We start from the raw sequence: 14,878 nt of genomic DNA, 5'->3' as shown, positions 1-14,878 counted from the left end.
GCCGCACTGTCGGAGGGGCAGTACTGAGGGAGCGCCGCACTGTCAGAGGGGCAGTACTGAGGGAGCGCCGCACTGTGCTGTCGGAGGGGCAGTACTGAGGGAGCGCCGCACTGTCGGAGGGGCACTACTGAGGGAGTGCCGCACTGTCGGAGGGGCAGTACTGAGGGAGCGCCGCACTGTCGGAGGGGCAGTACTGAAGGAGCGCCGCACTGTCGGAGGGGCAGTACTGAGGGAGTGCCGCACTGCGCTGTCGGAGGGGCAGTACTGAGGGAGCGCCGCACTGTCAGAGGGGCAGTACTGAGGGAGCGCCGCGCTGTGCTGTCGGAGGGGCAGTACTGAGGGAGCGCCGCACTGTCAGAGGGGCAGTACTGAGGGAGCGCCGCACTGTCGGAGGGGCAGTACTGAGGGAGCGCCGCACTGTCAGAGGGGCAGTACTGAGGGAGTGCCGCACTGTCGGAGGGGCAGTACTGAGGGAGTGCCGCACTGTCGGAGGGGCAGTGCTGAGGGAGCGCCGCACTGTCGGAGGGGCAGTACTGAGGGAGTGCCACACTGTCGGAGGGGCTATCATTCGAATGAGGCGTTACACCGAGGCCCCGCCTGCGATCCTTGAGGGGCTGAATGGCCTCCTCCTTCTCCAACGTTGCTCACCTGTCCTGATGTGGCTGAGAGTCGAACCGTTGTCCGATTCCCGCTCGCGTGCAGCGCCTCGGGAACGTTCTTGCGTTAAACGCACGGTGTCAGTCGCAGTTGTTCAAGGTGCCGGGGGCTGGGGGAGGGGGGGGTGAATATTTCCGCGGGGTCGGTTCGAGTTGCTGTTTACTGACTCCTTGATGTTGTCTCCCTCCCCCACATCCCGCCTCTCCCACGCATGCCCCACCCCCTTTGCTCACCAACCACAGAAGCAAGAGAAAGCTGTCATGGCGAAATTGCAACGGGCCCGAGCCAATTCGATCAGCAATCTGGGATCGCCATGGGGTCCCGAGAGACCATTCCACATGGCCAACCATGTGTCCAAGGACCTGAGGATTCGGGTAAGAACCCCTTCCCCCTCCCGCCCTCCTCTGCTCCCCTCCCCCCCCCCCCCCCCACCACAAACACAATCGAATATCGGGGAAGACCGAAGCCATTGTTCTCGGTCCCCGCCACAAACTGCGTTCCCCAGCCCCCGACTCCCTCCCTCTCCCCAACTCCTGTCTGAGACTGAACCAGACTGTTCACCACCTCGGTGTTATATCTGACCTTGAAATGAGCTTCCGGCCACATATCCCGCAGCATAACTCAAACCCGCCTGTTTCCACCTCCGTAACATCGCCCGTCTCCGCCCCCTGCCTCAGCTCATCCGCTGCTGAAACCCTCATCCGTGCCTCCGTTACCTCCAGACTTGACTATTCCAACGCACTCCAGGCCGGCCTCCCACATTCTACCCGACGTAAACTAGAGGTGATCCAAAACTCGGCTGTCCCCGTGTCCTAACTCGCACCGAGTCCCACTCACCCATCACCCCCTGTGCTCACTGCCCCGTGTCCTAACTCGCAGCGAGTCCCACTCACCCATCACCCCCTGTGCTCACTGACCCCGTGTCCTAACTCACACCGAGTCCCGCTCACCCATCACCCCCTGTGCTCACTGCCCCGTGTCCTAACTTGCACCCAGTCCCACTCACCCATCACCCCCTGTGCTCACTGACCCCGTGTCCTAACTCGCACCCAGTCCCACTCACCCATCACCCCCTGTGCTCACTTCCCCCGTGTCCTAACTCGCACCCAGTCCCACTCACCCATCATCCCCCGTGCTCACTGCCCCAGTGTCCTAACTCGCACCGAGTCCCGCTCATCAATCATCCCCTATGCTCACTGACCCCGTGTCCTAACTCGCACCGAGACCCACTCACCCATCACCCCCTGTGCTCGCTGCCCCGTGTCCTAACTCACACCGAGTCCCGCTCACCCATCACCCCCTGTGCTCACTGCCCCTGTGTCCTAACTCGCACCGAGTCCCGCTCACCCATCACCCCCTGTGCTCGCTGCCCCTGTGTCCTAACTCGCACCGAGTCCCGCTCACCCATCACCCCCTGTGCTCGCTGACCTACATTGGCTCCCGGTTATGCAACACCTCGATTTCAAAATTCTCATCCGTGTTTACAAATTCCACCCTATCTCTATAACCTCCTCCAGCCCCTACACCCATCCCTATCTCTATAACCCCCTCCAGCCCCTACACCCCTCCCTTTCTCTGTAACCCCCTCCAGCCCCATAACCCCCCGAGATGTCTGCGCTCCTCTAATTCTGCCCTCCTGACCATCCCTGATTATAAATCGCTCCACCATCGGTGGCCGTGCCTTCTGTTGCCTGGGCCCCAAGCTCTGGAACTCCCTCCCTAAACCTCTCCGCCTCTCGCTCCTCCTTAAAGACGCTCCTTTAAACGGACCTCTGTGACCCACCTTGTGGTCACCTGCGCTAATTTCTACTTATGCGGCTCGGGATGAAATTTATGATCTCGTAATACCCCTGTGAATCGCCTTGGGCCGTTTCACTCCGTTAACTGCGGTATATAAATACAGTTGTTGTTGTAGTGTGCTCCCCGATGGGCGTGACCCTCCTTTCTCTTACTCCCCCCGCCCCTCCTCCCCCAACCCTGAACCTCACAGACCAGGAGGTATACCCACCGACCAGCCAGTGTGCCTCGTTCTCGGGCACTGGAGGGTTGCTGGGGGGTTGGGCGGGGGTGGTGGGGTCTCGGGGAACGGCCTGTTACCCCTGACTTCATGCGGCTTAACGGGGAACGTCCGCCCTGCTCGGCTCGTAGCTATTCGGCAAAGGCAGGCTGCACACTTCGGGGGCAAACCCCGCCCTCCAGCCACGCGGAGCCAGGAAGGTGTGTGCGTAGGGGCTGGGGTGGGGAAGGGGTGTCCCTGGGGGAGTGGGGAGCGAGCGGAGACCCCTTCCCTCTGGTGACTACGACGATCGATGGGGTCTGGGGGGGAGGGGGTTGGTATCTGGGTCGTTCTGACATTCCCTTCCCCCCCTCCGCTGTTTAATTGGACAGACCGAGCGGAGCAAAGGGCAGCGGTGGATGAACGGATCAGCTGGGAGAGGCTGCTCCTCCAGGTGATGCCTCACAAACGCCCAACCCCGCCCCCCCCCTCCATCGCCTCGAGACTCCCTCTACGAGAAACATTCAATTGGGGGGCGGGGTGGGTGGGGGAGTGGGTGTTCTTATTCCTGATGGCTCCCCACCGACCCCATGCCCAAAAGTCCAAGCGCGCGCGAGTAGCAGGTGGGACCAATTGACCCATGACGCCGCTTGCAGTCGAATAGCGGGCGGCTCCGGGTCGGGAGAAAATTCTAGAGGCCGAACCCCCCTACCCCACAAACCCCTCCCGGGGTTAGACTTAATTTACAGCAGCCATACAGCGGTCTGACAGAGTCAGTGTCGTCTGCTAACTAACCCTCTCTCTCTCTCTCTCTCTCTCTCTCTCTCTCTCCTTCTCACACAGGGTATCGTGGATTACATGGGGAAAGACAAGTGAGTGGCTGACCTTTCACCTTTGCCCTACCGTCCAGCCAGATCAGGTCTTTACTGTTAAACTCTCAGGCCGCTACGCACAGTTCTGGTCTCCATATACCTGGGTTAGACCACACTGGGAGCACCGTGCACAGTTCTGGTCTCAATATTACAAAAATGGATATAGAGACACTGGAGAAGGTGTACCAATGGTTTACAAGGATGATACCAGAACTGAGAGGGTTATAACTGTCAGGAAAGACTGAATAGGCCGGGGGTCTTCTGTCTAGAATAGAGAAGGCCGAGAGGTGACCTGATAGAGGTCTTAAAATTATGAAGGGGGTTCGAGAGGGGTAGATGTAGAGAAGATGTTCCCACTTGTGGGGGAGACCAGAACTAGGGTCCATCAATATCAGACAGTCACTAATAAACCCAATGGGGAATTCAGGAGAAACTTCTTTACCCAGAGAGCGGGGTGAGAATGTGGGACTCACGGCCACAGGGAGGGGTTGAGGCAAATAGTATCGATGTATTTAACGGGAAGCTGGATAAACACATGGGGGGGAAAGGAATAGAGGGATATGCTGATGTGGTGAGATGGAGAGGGGTGGGAGGGGGCTGGTGTGGAGTTTAACCCCGACACGGAACGGCTGTACAATCTGTGTAATCCATTGTCAGAGGGTCAGTAACCAGACGTCGTAGACTTAAAATAATTGACAAAGGAACTCGAGGGGGCATGTTGAGAATTGTTTTCACTCGGAGGGAAGTTATGATCTCGAACACGCTCCCCGACAGGGTGCTGGTATCACAATCCATCGCAACTTCCAAACAGTCATTGGATATGTAATGGCGGAACAGGCTCGAGGGGCTGAATGGCCTCCTCCTGTTCCTAATGTAACAGGCTCGAGGGGCTGAATGGCCTCCTCCTGTTCCTAATGTAACAGGCTCGAGGGGCTGAATGGCCTCCTCCTGTTCCTAATGTAACAGGCTCGAGGGGCTGAATGGCCTCCTCCTGTTCCTAATGTAACAGGCTCGAGGGGCTGAATGGCCTCCTCCTGTTCCTAATGTAACAGGCTCGAGGGGCTGAACGGCCTCTTGTTCCTAATGTAACAGGCTCGAGGGGCTGAATGGCCCACTCCTGTTCCTAATGTAACAGGCTCGAGGGGCTGAATGGCCTCCTCCTGTTCCTAATGTAACAGGCTCGAGGGGCTGAATGGCCTCCTCCTGTTCCTAATGTAACAGGCTCGAGGGGCTGAATGGCCTCCTCCTGTTCCTAATGTAACAGGCTCGAGGGGCTGAATGGCCTCCTCCTGTTCCTAATGTAACAGTCTCGAGGGGCTGAATGGCCTCCTCCTGTTCCTAATGTAACAGGCTCGAGGGGCTGAATGGCCTCCTCCTGTTCCTAATGTAACAGGCTCGAGGGGCTGAATGGCCTCCTCCTGTTCCTAATGTAACAGACTCGAGGTGTATCCTTTCGTAAATACGGAGACCAAAACTGCACGCAGTACTCCAGGTGTGGCCTCACCAATACCCTGTATAACTGGAGCAAGACTTCCCTGCTTTTATACTCCATCCCCCTTTTGCAATAAAGGCCAACGTTCCATTGGCCTTCCAGATCACTTGCTCAAGGCGGAGCTCGCTCGGTTTCTGGGACACTCGGGGAGTGGCGGGATCGGGAGGGGAGGTGGGTCAGGCTCGGGGGGGGGGGGGTCCGTGAGGAGCGCTCCTGTTTGCCACGTGCTGATTGAGGGAGTGTGGGGGATTTCTGCCGCAGGAGCACACAGGAGGCCATGAACCCCGAGGATGAGGTGGATGAGTTCCTGGGCCGAGCCATCGACGCGAGGAGCATTGACCGACTGCGCTCCGAACACGTGAAGAAGTTCCTCCTGACGTTCCGCAAGCCCGAGCTGGAGAAGAAGGTAACGGGGAGGGAAGGGAAGGGGCGTAGGGGGGAGGTATTGAAGAAAGACTTGCATTTATATAGCGCCTTTCACGACCGCCGGACGTCCCAAAGCGCTTTGCAGTCAATGGCGGACTGTTTAGAGTGCAGTCACTGTTGTAATGTGGGAAACGCCAATTTGCGCACAGCAAGATCCCACAAACAGTAACATGATAATGACCCAGATAATCTGCCCCTCCGACAGTGCGGCGCTCCCTCAGTACTGCCCCTCCGACAGTGCGGCGCTCCCTCAGTACTGCCCCTCCGACAGTGCGGTGCTCCCTCAGTACTGCCCCTCCGACAGTGCGGCACTCCCTCAGTACTGCCCCTCCGACAGTGCGGCGCTCCCTCAGTACTGCCCCTCCGACAGTGCGGCTCTCCCTCAGTACTGCCCCTCCGACAGTATGGCACTCCCTCAGTACTGCCCCTCCGACAGTGCGGCGCTCCCTCAGTACTGCCCCTCCGACAGTGCGGGACTCCCTCAGTACTGCCCCTCCGACAGTGCGGTGCTCCCTCAGTACTGCCCCTCCGACAGTGCGGCGCTCCCTCAGTACTGCCCCTCCGACAGTGCGGCGCTCCCTCAGTACTGCCCCTCCGACAGTGCGGCTCTCCCTCAGTACTGCCCCTCCGACAGTGTGGCACTCCCTCAGTACTGCCCCTCCGACAGTGCGGGACTCCGTCAGTACTGCCCCTCCGACAGTGTGGCACTCCCTCAGTACCGCCCCTCCGACAGTGCGGCGCTCCCTCAGTAATGCCCCTCCGACAGTGCGGGACTCCCTCAGTAGAGCCCCTCTGACAGTGCGGTGCTCCCTCAGTACTGCCCCTCTGACAGTGCGGTGCTCCCTCAGTACTGCCCCTCTGACAGTGCGGTGCTCCCTCAGTACTGCCCCTCTGACAATGCGGTGCTCCCTCAGTACTGCCCCTCTGACAGTGCGGTGCTCCCTCAGTACTGCCCCTCTGACAGTGCGGCACTCCCTCAGTACTGCCCCTCCGACAGTGCAGCACTCCCTCAGTACTGCCCCACTGACCGTGCGGCACTCCCTCAGTACTGCCCCTCCGACCGTGCGGCACTCCCTCAGTACTGCCCCTCCGACAGTGCGGCGCTCCCTCAGTACTTCCCCTCCGACAATGCGATGCTCCCTCAGTACTGCCCCTCCGACAGTGCGGTGCTCCCTCAGTACTGCCCCTCTGACAATGCGGTGCTCCCTCAGTACTGCCCCTCTGACAGTGCGGTGCTCCCTCAGTACTGCCCCTCTGACAGTGCGGCACTCCCTCAGTACTGCCCCTCCGACAGTGCAGCACTCCCTCAGTACTGCCCCACTGACCGTGCGGCACTCCCTCAGTACTGCCCCTCCGACCGTGCGGCACTCCCTCAGTACTGCCCCTCCGACAATGCGATGCTCCCTCAGTACTGCCCCTCCGACAGTGCGGTGCTCCCTCAGTACTGACCCTCCGACAGTGCGGCGCTCCCTCAGTACTCTCTCTCTCTCTGTCTCCCCCTATCTCTCTCTCTCCCTCTCTAACAGCCCTCTCTCACTCTCTGTTTCACTCTGTCTTTCTTTCTCTCTCAATCTCTCTCTCTCTCTCCCTCCCTCTCTAACAGCCCTCTCCCTCTCCCTCTCTGTCTCTCTCTCTCAATCTCTCAATCTCTCTCTCTCTGTCTGTCTGTCTCTCCCTCTCTCCCCCCTCCCTCTCTCCCTCCCTCCTTCTCTCTCCCTGCCCTCCCCCCACTCTCTCCCTCTCCCTCTCTAACAGCTCTCTCTCTCTGTCTCTCTCTCTCAATCTCTCTCCCTCTCTCTCCCTCCCTCTCTCTCCCCCCCCCCCCGCCCCCCACTCTCTTCCCCCCCCCCGCCCCCCACTCTCTTCCCCCCCCGCCCCCCACTCTCTCCCACTCCCTTTCTAACAGCCCTCTCTCTCTGTCTCTCTGTCTCTCTCTTTCTGTCTCTCTCTTTCAATCTCTCTCTTTCTGTCTCTATTTCTCTCTCTCAATCTCTCTCTCTGTCTCTCTCTCCCTCTCTCTCTCTGTCTCCCTCTCTCCCCGCACCCCACTCTCTCCCTCTCCCTCTCTAACAGCCCTCTCTCTCTTTTTCTCTCTCTCTCAATCTCTCTCTCTGTCTCTCTCTCCCTCTCTCTCCCCCTCCCTCTCTCTACCCCGCCCCCCCACTCTCTCCCTCTCCCTCTCTCTCTCTCCCTCCCTCTCTCTCCCCCTCCCTCTCTCTCCCCCTCTCTCTCTCCCTCCCTCTCTCTCTCCCTCCCTCCCTCTCTCTCTCCCTCCCTCTCTCTCTCCCTCTCTCTCTCTCCCTCTCTCTCTCTCCCTCCCTCTCTCTCTCTCTCCCTCCCTCTCTCTCTCTCTCCCTCCCTCTCTCTCTCTCTCCCTCCCTCTCTCTCTCTCTCCCTCTCTCTCCCTCCCTATCTCTCTCTCTCCCTCCCTCTCTCTCCCCGCCCTCTCTCCCCCACCCCCCCATTCTCTCCCTCTCCCTCTCTAACAGCCCTCTCTCTCTCTCCCTCCCTATCTCTATCTCTCCCTCTCCCTCCCTCCCTCTCTCTCCCCGCCCTCTCTCCCCCGCCCCCCCACTCTCTCCCTCTCCCTCTCTAACAGCCCTCTCTCTCCCTCCCTCCCTCCCTCCCTCTCTCCCTCCCTCCCTCTCTCTCCCCGCCCTCTCTCTCCCCCCCACCATTCTCTCCCTCTCCCTCCCACCATTCTCTCCCTCTCCCTCTCTAACAGCCCTCTCTCTCTCTCCCTCTGCAGTACTCCAAGGAGGTGGATGATCGGTTTGGGGGTTACGTGGCCTGTGCACTCCTGGTATTTTTCTTTGTGTGTTCAGTACAGATGCTGGTCATGCCGCAGTGAGTACCTCTCGTGTGATCGGTTCATCGTTCGCTGTGCCCTGACAACCTCTCACCTCGTTCAACAACCGTCGGTCTGCTCAACCCCACGGCGCCCCCCCGCAGTCACCCCTCCCACCCTCTCAATCTAAACCTGAGCATGGGTACCTCACCGGCAAACTACATTCCCGCTGCCCCGTGTCCTAACTCGCACCCAGTCCCACTCACCCATCACCCCCTGTGCTCGCTGACCCCATGTCCTAACTCGCACCGAGTCCCACTCACCCATCACCCCCTGTGCTCACTGCCCCGTGTCCTAACTCACACCCAGTCCCACTCACCCATCACCCCCTGTGCTCACTGACCCCGTGTCCTAACTCACACCCAGTCCCACTCACCCATCACCCCCTGTGCTCGCTGACCCCATGTCCTAACTCGCACCGAGTCCCACTCACCCATCACCCCCTGTGCTCACTGACCCCGTGTCCTAACTCGCACCGAGTCCCGCTCACCCATCACCCCCTGTGCTCACTGCCCCGTGTCCTAACTCACACCGAGTCCCACTCACCCATCACCCCCTGTGCTCACTGACCCCGTGTCCTAACTCACACCCAGTCCCACTCACCCATCACCCCCTGTGCTCACTGATCTACACTGGTTCCTGGTTAAGCAACACCTCAATTCCAAAATTCTCATCCTTGTTTTCAAATCCCTCCATGGCCCCCGCCCTCTCCCTATCTTTGTAACCTCCTCCAGTCCCTACACCCCTCCTTATCTCTGTAACCTCCTCCAGCCCCTACACCCCTCCCTATCTCTGTAATCTCCTCCAGACCCTACACCCCTCCTTATCTCTGTAACCTCCTCCAGCCCCTACACCCCTCCCTATCTCTGTAACCTCCTCCAGCCCCTACACCCCTCCCTATCTCTGTAACCTCCAGCCCCTACACCCCTCCCTATCTTTGTAACCTCCTCCAGTCCCTACACCCCTCCTTATCTCTGTAACCTCCTCCAGCCCCTACACCCCTCCCTATCTCTGTAATCTCCTCCAGACCCTACACCCCTCCTTATCTCTGTAACCTCCTCCAGCCCCTACACCCCTCCCTATCTCTGTAACCTCCTCCAGCCCCTACACCCCTCCCTATCTCTGTAACCTCCAGCCCCTATACCCCTCCCTATCTCTGTAACCTCCTCCAGCCCCTACCCCCTCCTTATCTCTGTAACCTCCTCCAGCCCCTTCACCCCTCCCTATCTCTGTAACCTCCAGCCCCTATTCCCCTCCCTATCTCTGTAACCTCCTCCAGTCCCTACACCCCTCCCTATCTCTCTAACCTCCTCCAGCCCCTACACCCTCCCTATCTCTGTAACCTCCTCCAGCCCCTACACCCCTCCCTATCTCTGTAACATCCTCCAGCCCCCTACACCCCTCCCTATCTCTCTAACCTCCTCCAGCCCCGACACCCCTCCCTATCTCTGTAACCTCCTCCAGCCCCTACACCCCTCCCTATCTCTGTAACCTCCTCCAGCCCCAACACCTCTCCCTATCTCTGTAACCCCCTCCAGCCCCAACACCCCTCCCTATCTCTGTAACCTCCTCCAGCCCCCTACACCCCTCCCTATCTCTGTAACCTCCTCCAGCCACCTACACCCCTCCCTATCTCTGTAACCTCCTCCAGCCCCCTACACCCCTCCCTATCTCTGTAACCTCCTCCAGCCCCTACACCCCTCCCTATCTCTGTAACCTCCTCCAGCCCCAACACCTCTCCCTATCTCTGTAACCTCCTCCAGCCCCTACACCCCTCCCTATCTCTGTAACCTCCTCCAGCCCCTACGCCCCTCCCTATCTCTGTAATCTCCTCCAGACCCTACACCCCTCCTTATCTCTGTAACCTCCTCCAGTCCCTACACCCCTCCCTATCTCTGTAACCTCCTCCAGCCCCTACACCCCTCCCTATCTCTCTAACCTCCTCCAGCCCCTAGACCCCTCCTTATCTCTGTAACCTCCTCCAGCCCCTACACCCCTCCCTATCTCTGTAACCTCCAGCCCCTACACCCCTTCCTATCTCTGTAACCTCCTCCAATCCCTACACCCCTCCCTATCTCTCTAACCTCCTCCAGCCCCTACACCCTCCCTATCTCTGTAACCTCCTCCAGCCCCTACACCCCTCACTATCTCTCTAACCTCCTCCAACCCCTACACCCCTCCCTATCTCTGTAACCCCCTCCAGCCCCTACACCCCTCCCTATCTCTGTAACCTCCTCCAGCCCTCTACACCTCTCCCTATCTCTCTAACCTCCTCCAGCCCCTACACCCCTCCCTATCTCTGTAACCTCCTCCAGGCCTTACACCCCTCCCTATCTCTGTAACCTCCTCCAGCCCCAACACCTCTCCCTATCTCTGTAACCCCCTCCAGCCCCAACACCCCTCCCTATCTCTGTAACCTCCTCCAGCCCCCTACACCCCTCCCTATCTCTGTAACCTCCTCCAGCCCCCTACACCCCTCCCTATCTCTGTAACCTCCTCCAGCCCCTACACCCCTCCCTATCTCTGTAACCTCCTCCAGCCCCAACACCTCTCCCTATCTCTGTAACCTCCTCCAGCCCCTACACCCCTCCCTATCTCTGTAACCTCCTCCAGCCCCAACACCCCTCCCTATCTCTGTAACCCCCTCCAGCCCCCAACACCCCTCCCTATCTCTAGCCGAGGGTGCCGGGGGTGATGACGCACTCCAGTCCCTCCGGCGCCCACCTCTCGCGGAAGGCCGCGAGCGTACCGGTGGACACCGCGTGCTCCATCTCCAGGGACACCCTGGCTCAGATGTAACCGCGGAAGAGAGGCAGGCAGTCGGGGCTGAACGACCCCCTCGACCGCCCGCTGCCCGGACCGGCTGATGGCCCCCTTGGCCAGGCCCAGGAGCAGTCCTACGAGGAGGCCCTCGGACCTGCCCGCTCCCCTCCGCACAGGGTGCCCAAAGATCAGGAGTGTGGGACTGAAGTGCAGCCAGAATTTGAGGAGCAGCCCCTTCAAATATTGGAAGAGGGGCTGCAACCTCACACACCGAACACACACGTGGAACACGGACTCCTCCAGACCGCAGAAATTGCAGGCGGCCCGGGAGTCCGTGAACCGACTTAAAAACCGATTGCACGGGACTGCCCCGTGCACCACCCTCCAGGCCAAGTCCCCAATAAATAACCGGAGGGCTCCCGCGTAGAGAGCGCTCCATTGGGGACCCCCGCCTTCTCCGGACGGCAAGATGGCACGCCATGGCGTGTCCGGACGGCAGACGAGGACGGCAACGTGGAGAGTGTGCAGGAGCAGCCCGTACAGGAAAACCCTCCCTCCGCGCGCAGAACTGAAAGGCACGGAGGGAGATTTCCCGGAGGGGGCTCAAGTTGTGAGGCGCCGGCTCCCGAGGGAGGTTTCGGGGCTTGGCGCCGATGAGGAATTCCGTCCGGACGGGGGTCAGTTCGGACGGGATCGCCCCCCCCACGTGCTCGAGCCTCCTCGACACACCTAACGGAGTTGGGGCCTAGCGCTGTTTTTATCGACTCGATGGCATCGGCCGCGCGCTGGACATTGGCCCCGGATAGACGCCCTCCCGACTCTTCCAGCACCAGCCACCCCGCTGCTCCGCCATCCAGCAGGTCCCGGACCCTGGTCACCACGCCAACCACAGCCCTCTCGTCCGTCCGCCACCTTAAACCGTGCTCGCGGATCGCAACAGCCCTACAAACCCGTGAGCATGCTCACCGGAGCGCACATTACACTCCTTAAGTCTGTCCTCATCCTCCTCACTGCTTTAACATTTAACATAGAAACATAGAAAATAGGTGCAGGAGTGGGCCATTCAGCCCTTCGAGCCTGCACCGCCATTCAATAAGATCATGGCTGATCATTCACCTCAGTACCCCATTCCTGCTTTCTCTCCATAACCCCCTGATCCCTTTAGCCGTAAGGACCACATCTAACTCCCTTTTGAATATATTTAGTGAACTGGCCTCAACAACTTTCTGTGGTAGAGAATTCCACAGGTTCACCACTCTCTGGGTGAAGAAGTTTCTCCTCATCTCAGTCCTAAATGGCTTACCCCTTATCCTTAGACTGTGACCCCTGGTTCTGGACTTCCCCAACATCGGGAACATTCTTCCTGCATCTAACCTGTCCAGTCCCGTCAGAATTTTATATGTTTCTAAAAGATCCCTTCTCATTCTTCTAAACTCCATTGAATATAAGCCCAGTTGATCCAGTCTTTCTTTCTTATGTCAGTCCTGCCATCCCGGGAATCAGTCTGGTGAACCTTCTCTGCACTCCCTCAATAGCAAGAACGTCCTTCCTCAGATTAGGAGACCAAAACTGTACACAATATTCCAGGTGAGGCCTCACCAAGGCCCTGCACAACTGCAGTAAGACCTCCCTGCTCCTATACTCAAATCCTCTCACTATGAAGGCCAACATGCCATTTGCCTTCTTCACCGCCTGCTGTACCTGCATGCCAACCTTCAATGACTGATGTACCATGACACCCAGGTCTCGTTGCACCTCCCCTTTTCCTAATCTGTCACCATTCAGATAATAATCTGCCTTCCTGTTGTTGTCCCCAAAATGGATAACCTCACATTGATCCACATTATACTGCATCTGCCATACATTTGCCCACTCACCTTACCGAGATTCATTCCATCTGCAAAGTCCCGCTCATCAATATATATCCGAGGGGGTAGTGGTCCTGATACTGATCCCTGGGGTCACCACCGTGTACCGGCCTCCTGTGGCCTGTGGCAGGCAGCTTTCTGTACCTGAACCAGTCGTGTACCCACACAGCCGCTGCCCCTTTAACCCCGTGGGCTACAATTCTGTGGTGTGGGGGCGTTGCTGAGTTTCTGACTCTCTGACCCAGGGTAGGGGTCACTCACCGAGCCCACCTTCTCTCCGCAGTTCCATCCTGATGTTGAGCTTCTATCTCAGCTGCTGCCTGGTCCTGATCAGCATCCTGTTTGTCTGCGCCATTTACTCCTGTTTCAGAGTGAGTCCCGCTCCGTCTTACAGCATTAAACCGAGGGGTCGCCTGTGTGTGTGTGAGATGGTGTGTGAGATAGTGTGAGAGTGTGTGTGTGAGATAGTGTGTGTGTGAGTGTGTGTGTGTGTGAGATAGTGTGTGTGTGTGTGAGAGTATGTGTATGTGTGTGTGTGAGAGTGTGTGTGTGTGTGTGAGAGTATGTGTATGTGTGTGAGTGTGTGTGTGTGTGTGAGTATGTGTGTGTGTGTGAGAGTATGTGTGTGTGTGTGTGAGAGTGTGTGTGTGTGAGTGTGTGTGTGTGTGAGAGTATGTGTGTGTGTGTGAGAGTATGTGTGTGTGTGTGTGAGAGTATGTGTATGTGTGTGAGTGTGAGAGTGTGTGTGTGTGTGTGTGTGTGTGTGTGAGAGTATGTGTGTGTGTGTGAGAGTATGTGTGTGTGTGTGTGAGAGTATGTGTATGTGTGTGAGTGTGAGAGTGTGTGTGTGTGTGTGTGTGTGTGTGTGTGTGTGTGAGAGTATGTGTATGTGTGTGAGTGTGAGAGTGTGTGTGTGTGAGAGAGAGTATGTGTGTGTGAGATAGTGTGAGAATGTGTGTGTGAGTGAGAGTGTGTGAGAGATAGTGTGAGTTAGTGTGTGTGTGTGAGATAGTGAGAGTGTGTGAGAGTGAGAGAGTGTGTGTGAGAGAGTGTGTGTGTGTGTGTGTGAGTGTGTGTGAGTGTGAGAGTGTGTGTGTGTGAGAGTGTGTGTGTGTGAGAATGTGTGTGTGTGTGAGAATGTGTGTGTGTGTGAGAATGTGTGTGTGTGTGAGAATGTGTGTGTGTGTGAGAATGTGTGTGTGTGTGAGAATGTGTGTGTGTGTGAGAATGTGTGTGTGTGTGAGAGATTGTGTGCGTGTTAGAGAGATTGTGTGCGTGTTAGTGTGTGTGATAGTGTGTGTGTGTGTGTGTGAGAATGTGTGTGTGTGTGTGAGAGATTGAGTGAGAGTGAGTGTGTGAGAGTGAGTGAGTGTGTGTGTGAATGTGAGAGTGAGTGTGTGTGTGTGACTGTGAGAGAGTGAGTGAGTGTGTGTGAGAGTATGTGTGTGAGAGTGTGAGAGAGAGTGTGAGAGTGTGTGTGACTGTGAGAGAGTGAGTGAGAGAGTGTGTGAGTGTGAGAGAGTGTGAGAGAGTGTGAGAGAGTGTGTGAGTGTGTGTGAGTGTGTGTGTGTGTGAAATACTGGGACGGTGTCTGTGTGTAAAGACTGCGGGGAGGGAATGAGGGGAGGAGCAGGGAGGGGAGGGGAGGGGTGGAGAGTGCGAGGGGAGCAGAGAGAGGGGATTGGGGGTGGGAGGGATGAGGAGTGGGTTAGAGGGGAGGCGGGGAGGGGGAGGTAGAGAGGGGAGGGGTGGAGGGGGCGATGGGGATGAGAAGATGGGAGGGGAGGGGTGAGGAGGGGAGGGGCAGGGTCAGGGCGATGAGGATGAGAAGGTGGGAGGGGGGCGAGGGGAGGGGCCGATGCCTCGGACCGAAGGGTTACCGGATGGATGATTTTTCCCTGCTCTAACCCTCTCTCCACCCTCCAGCTTTTCCCGGTCCCCCTGCAGCGACTGTCG

At 58.0% G+C, this 14,878-nt stretch overlaps 1 protein-coding gene across 1 annotated transcript in view; it reads left to right on the top strand.

Moving 5' to 3' along the window:
• The window catches only part of LOC139242885 (adenylate cyclase type 5-like), a gene marked incomplete at both ends in the record, with an annotated part of 53,930 nt that extends 39,058 nt beyond the window's left edge, over window positions 1-14,872 (top strand). The window contains 6 exons of the mRNA XM_070870531.1: window positions 900-1,031; window positions 3,497-3,525; window positions 5,279-5,423; window positions 8,193-8,290; window positions 13,206-13,293; window positions 14,849-14,872. Of these exons, the coding sequence (XP_070726632.1) occupies window positions 900-1,031; window positions 3,497-3,525; window positions 5,279-5,423; window positions 8,193-8,290; window positions 13,206-13,293; window positions 14,849-14,872 (516 nt within the window). The remainder of the gene's footprint in view (window positions 1-899; window positions 1,032-3,496; window positions 3,526-5,278; window positions 5,424-8,192; window positions 8,291-13,205; window positions 13,294-14,848) is intronic.
• Between the last annotated feature and the right edge of the window lie 6 nt (window positions 14,873-14,878).

This window comes from Pristiophorus japonicus, unplaced genomic scaffold, assembly GCF_044704955.1.
Source record: "Pristiophorus japonicus isolate sPriJap1 unplaced genomic scaffold, sPriJap1.hap1 HAP1_SCAFFOLD_1504, whole genome shotgun sequence".
Lineage (NCBI taxonomy): Eukaryota > Metazoa > Chordata > Chondrichthyes > Pristiophoridae > Pristiophorus > Pristiophorus japonicus.
Note: the sequence above shows the minus strand (reverse complement) of the source record. Positions and strands in the feature narration are given on the sequence as shown.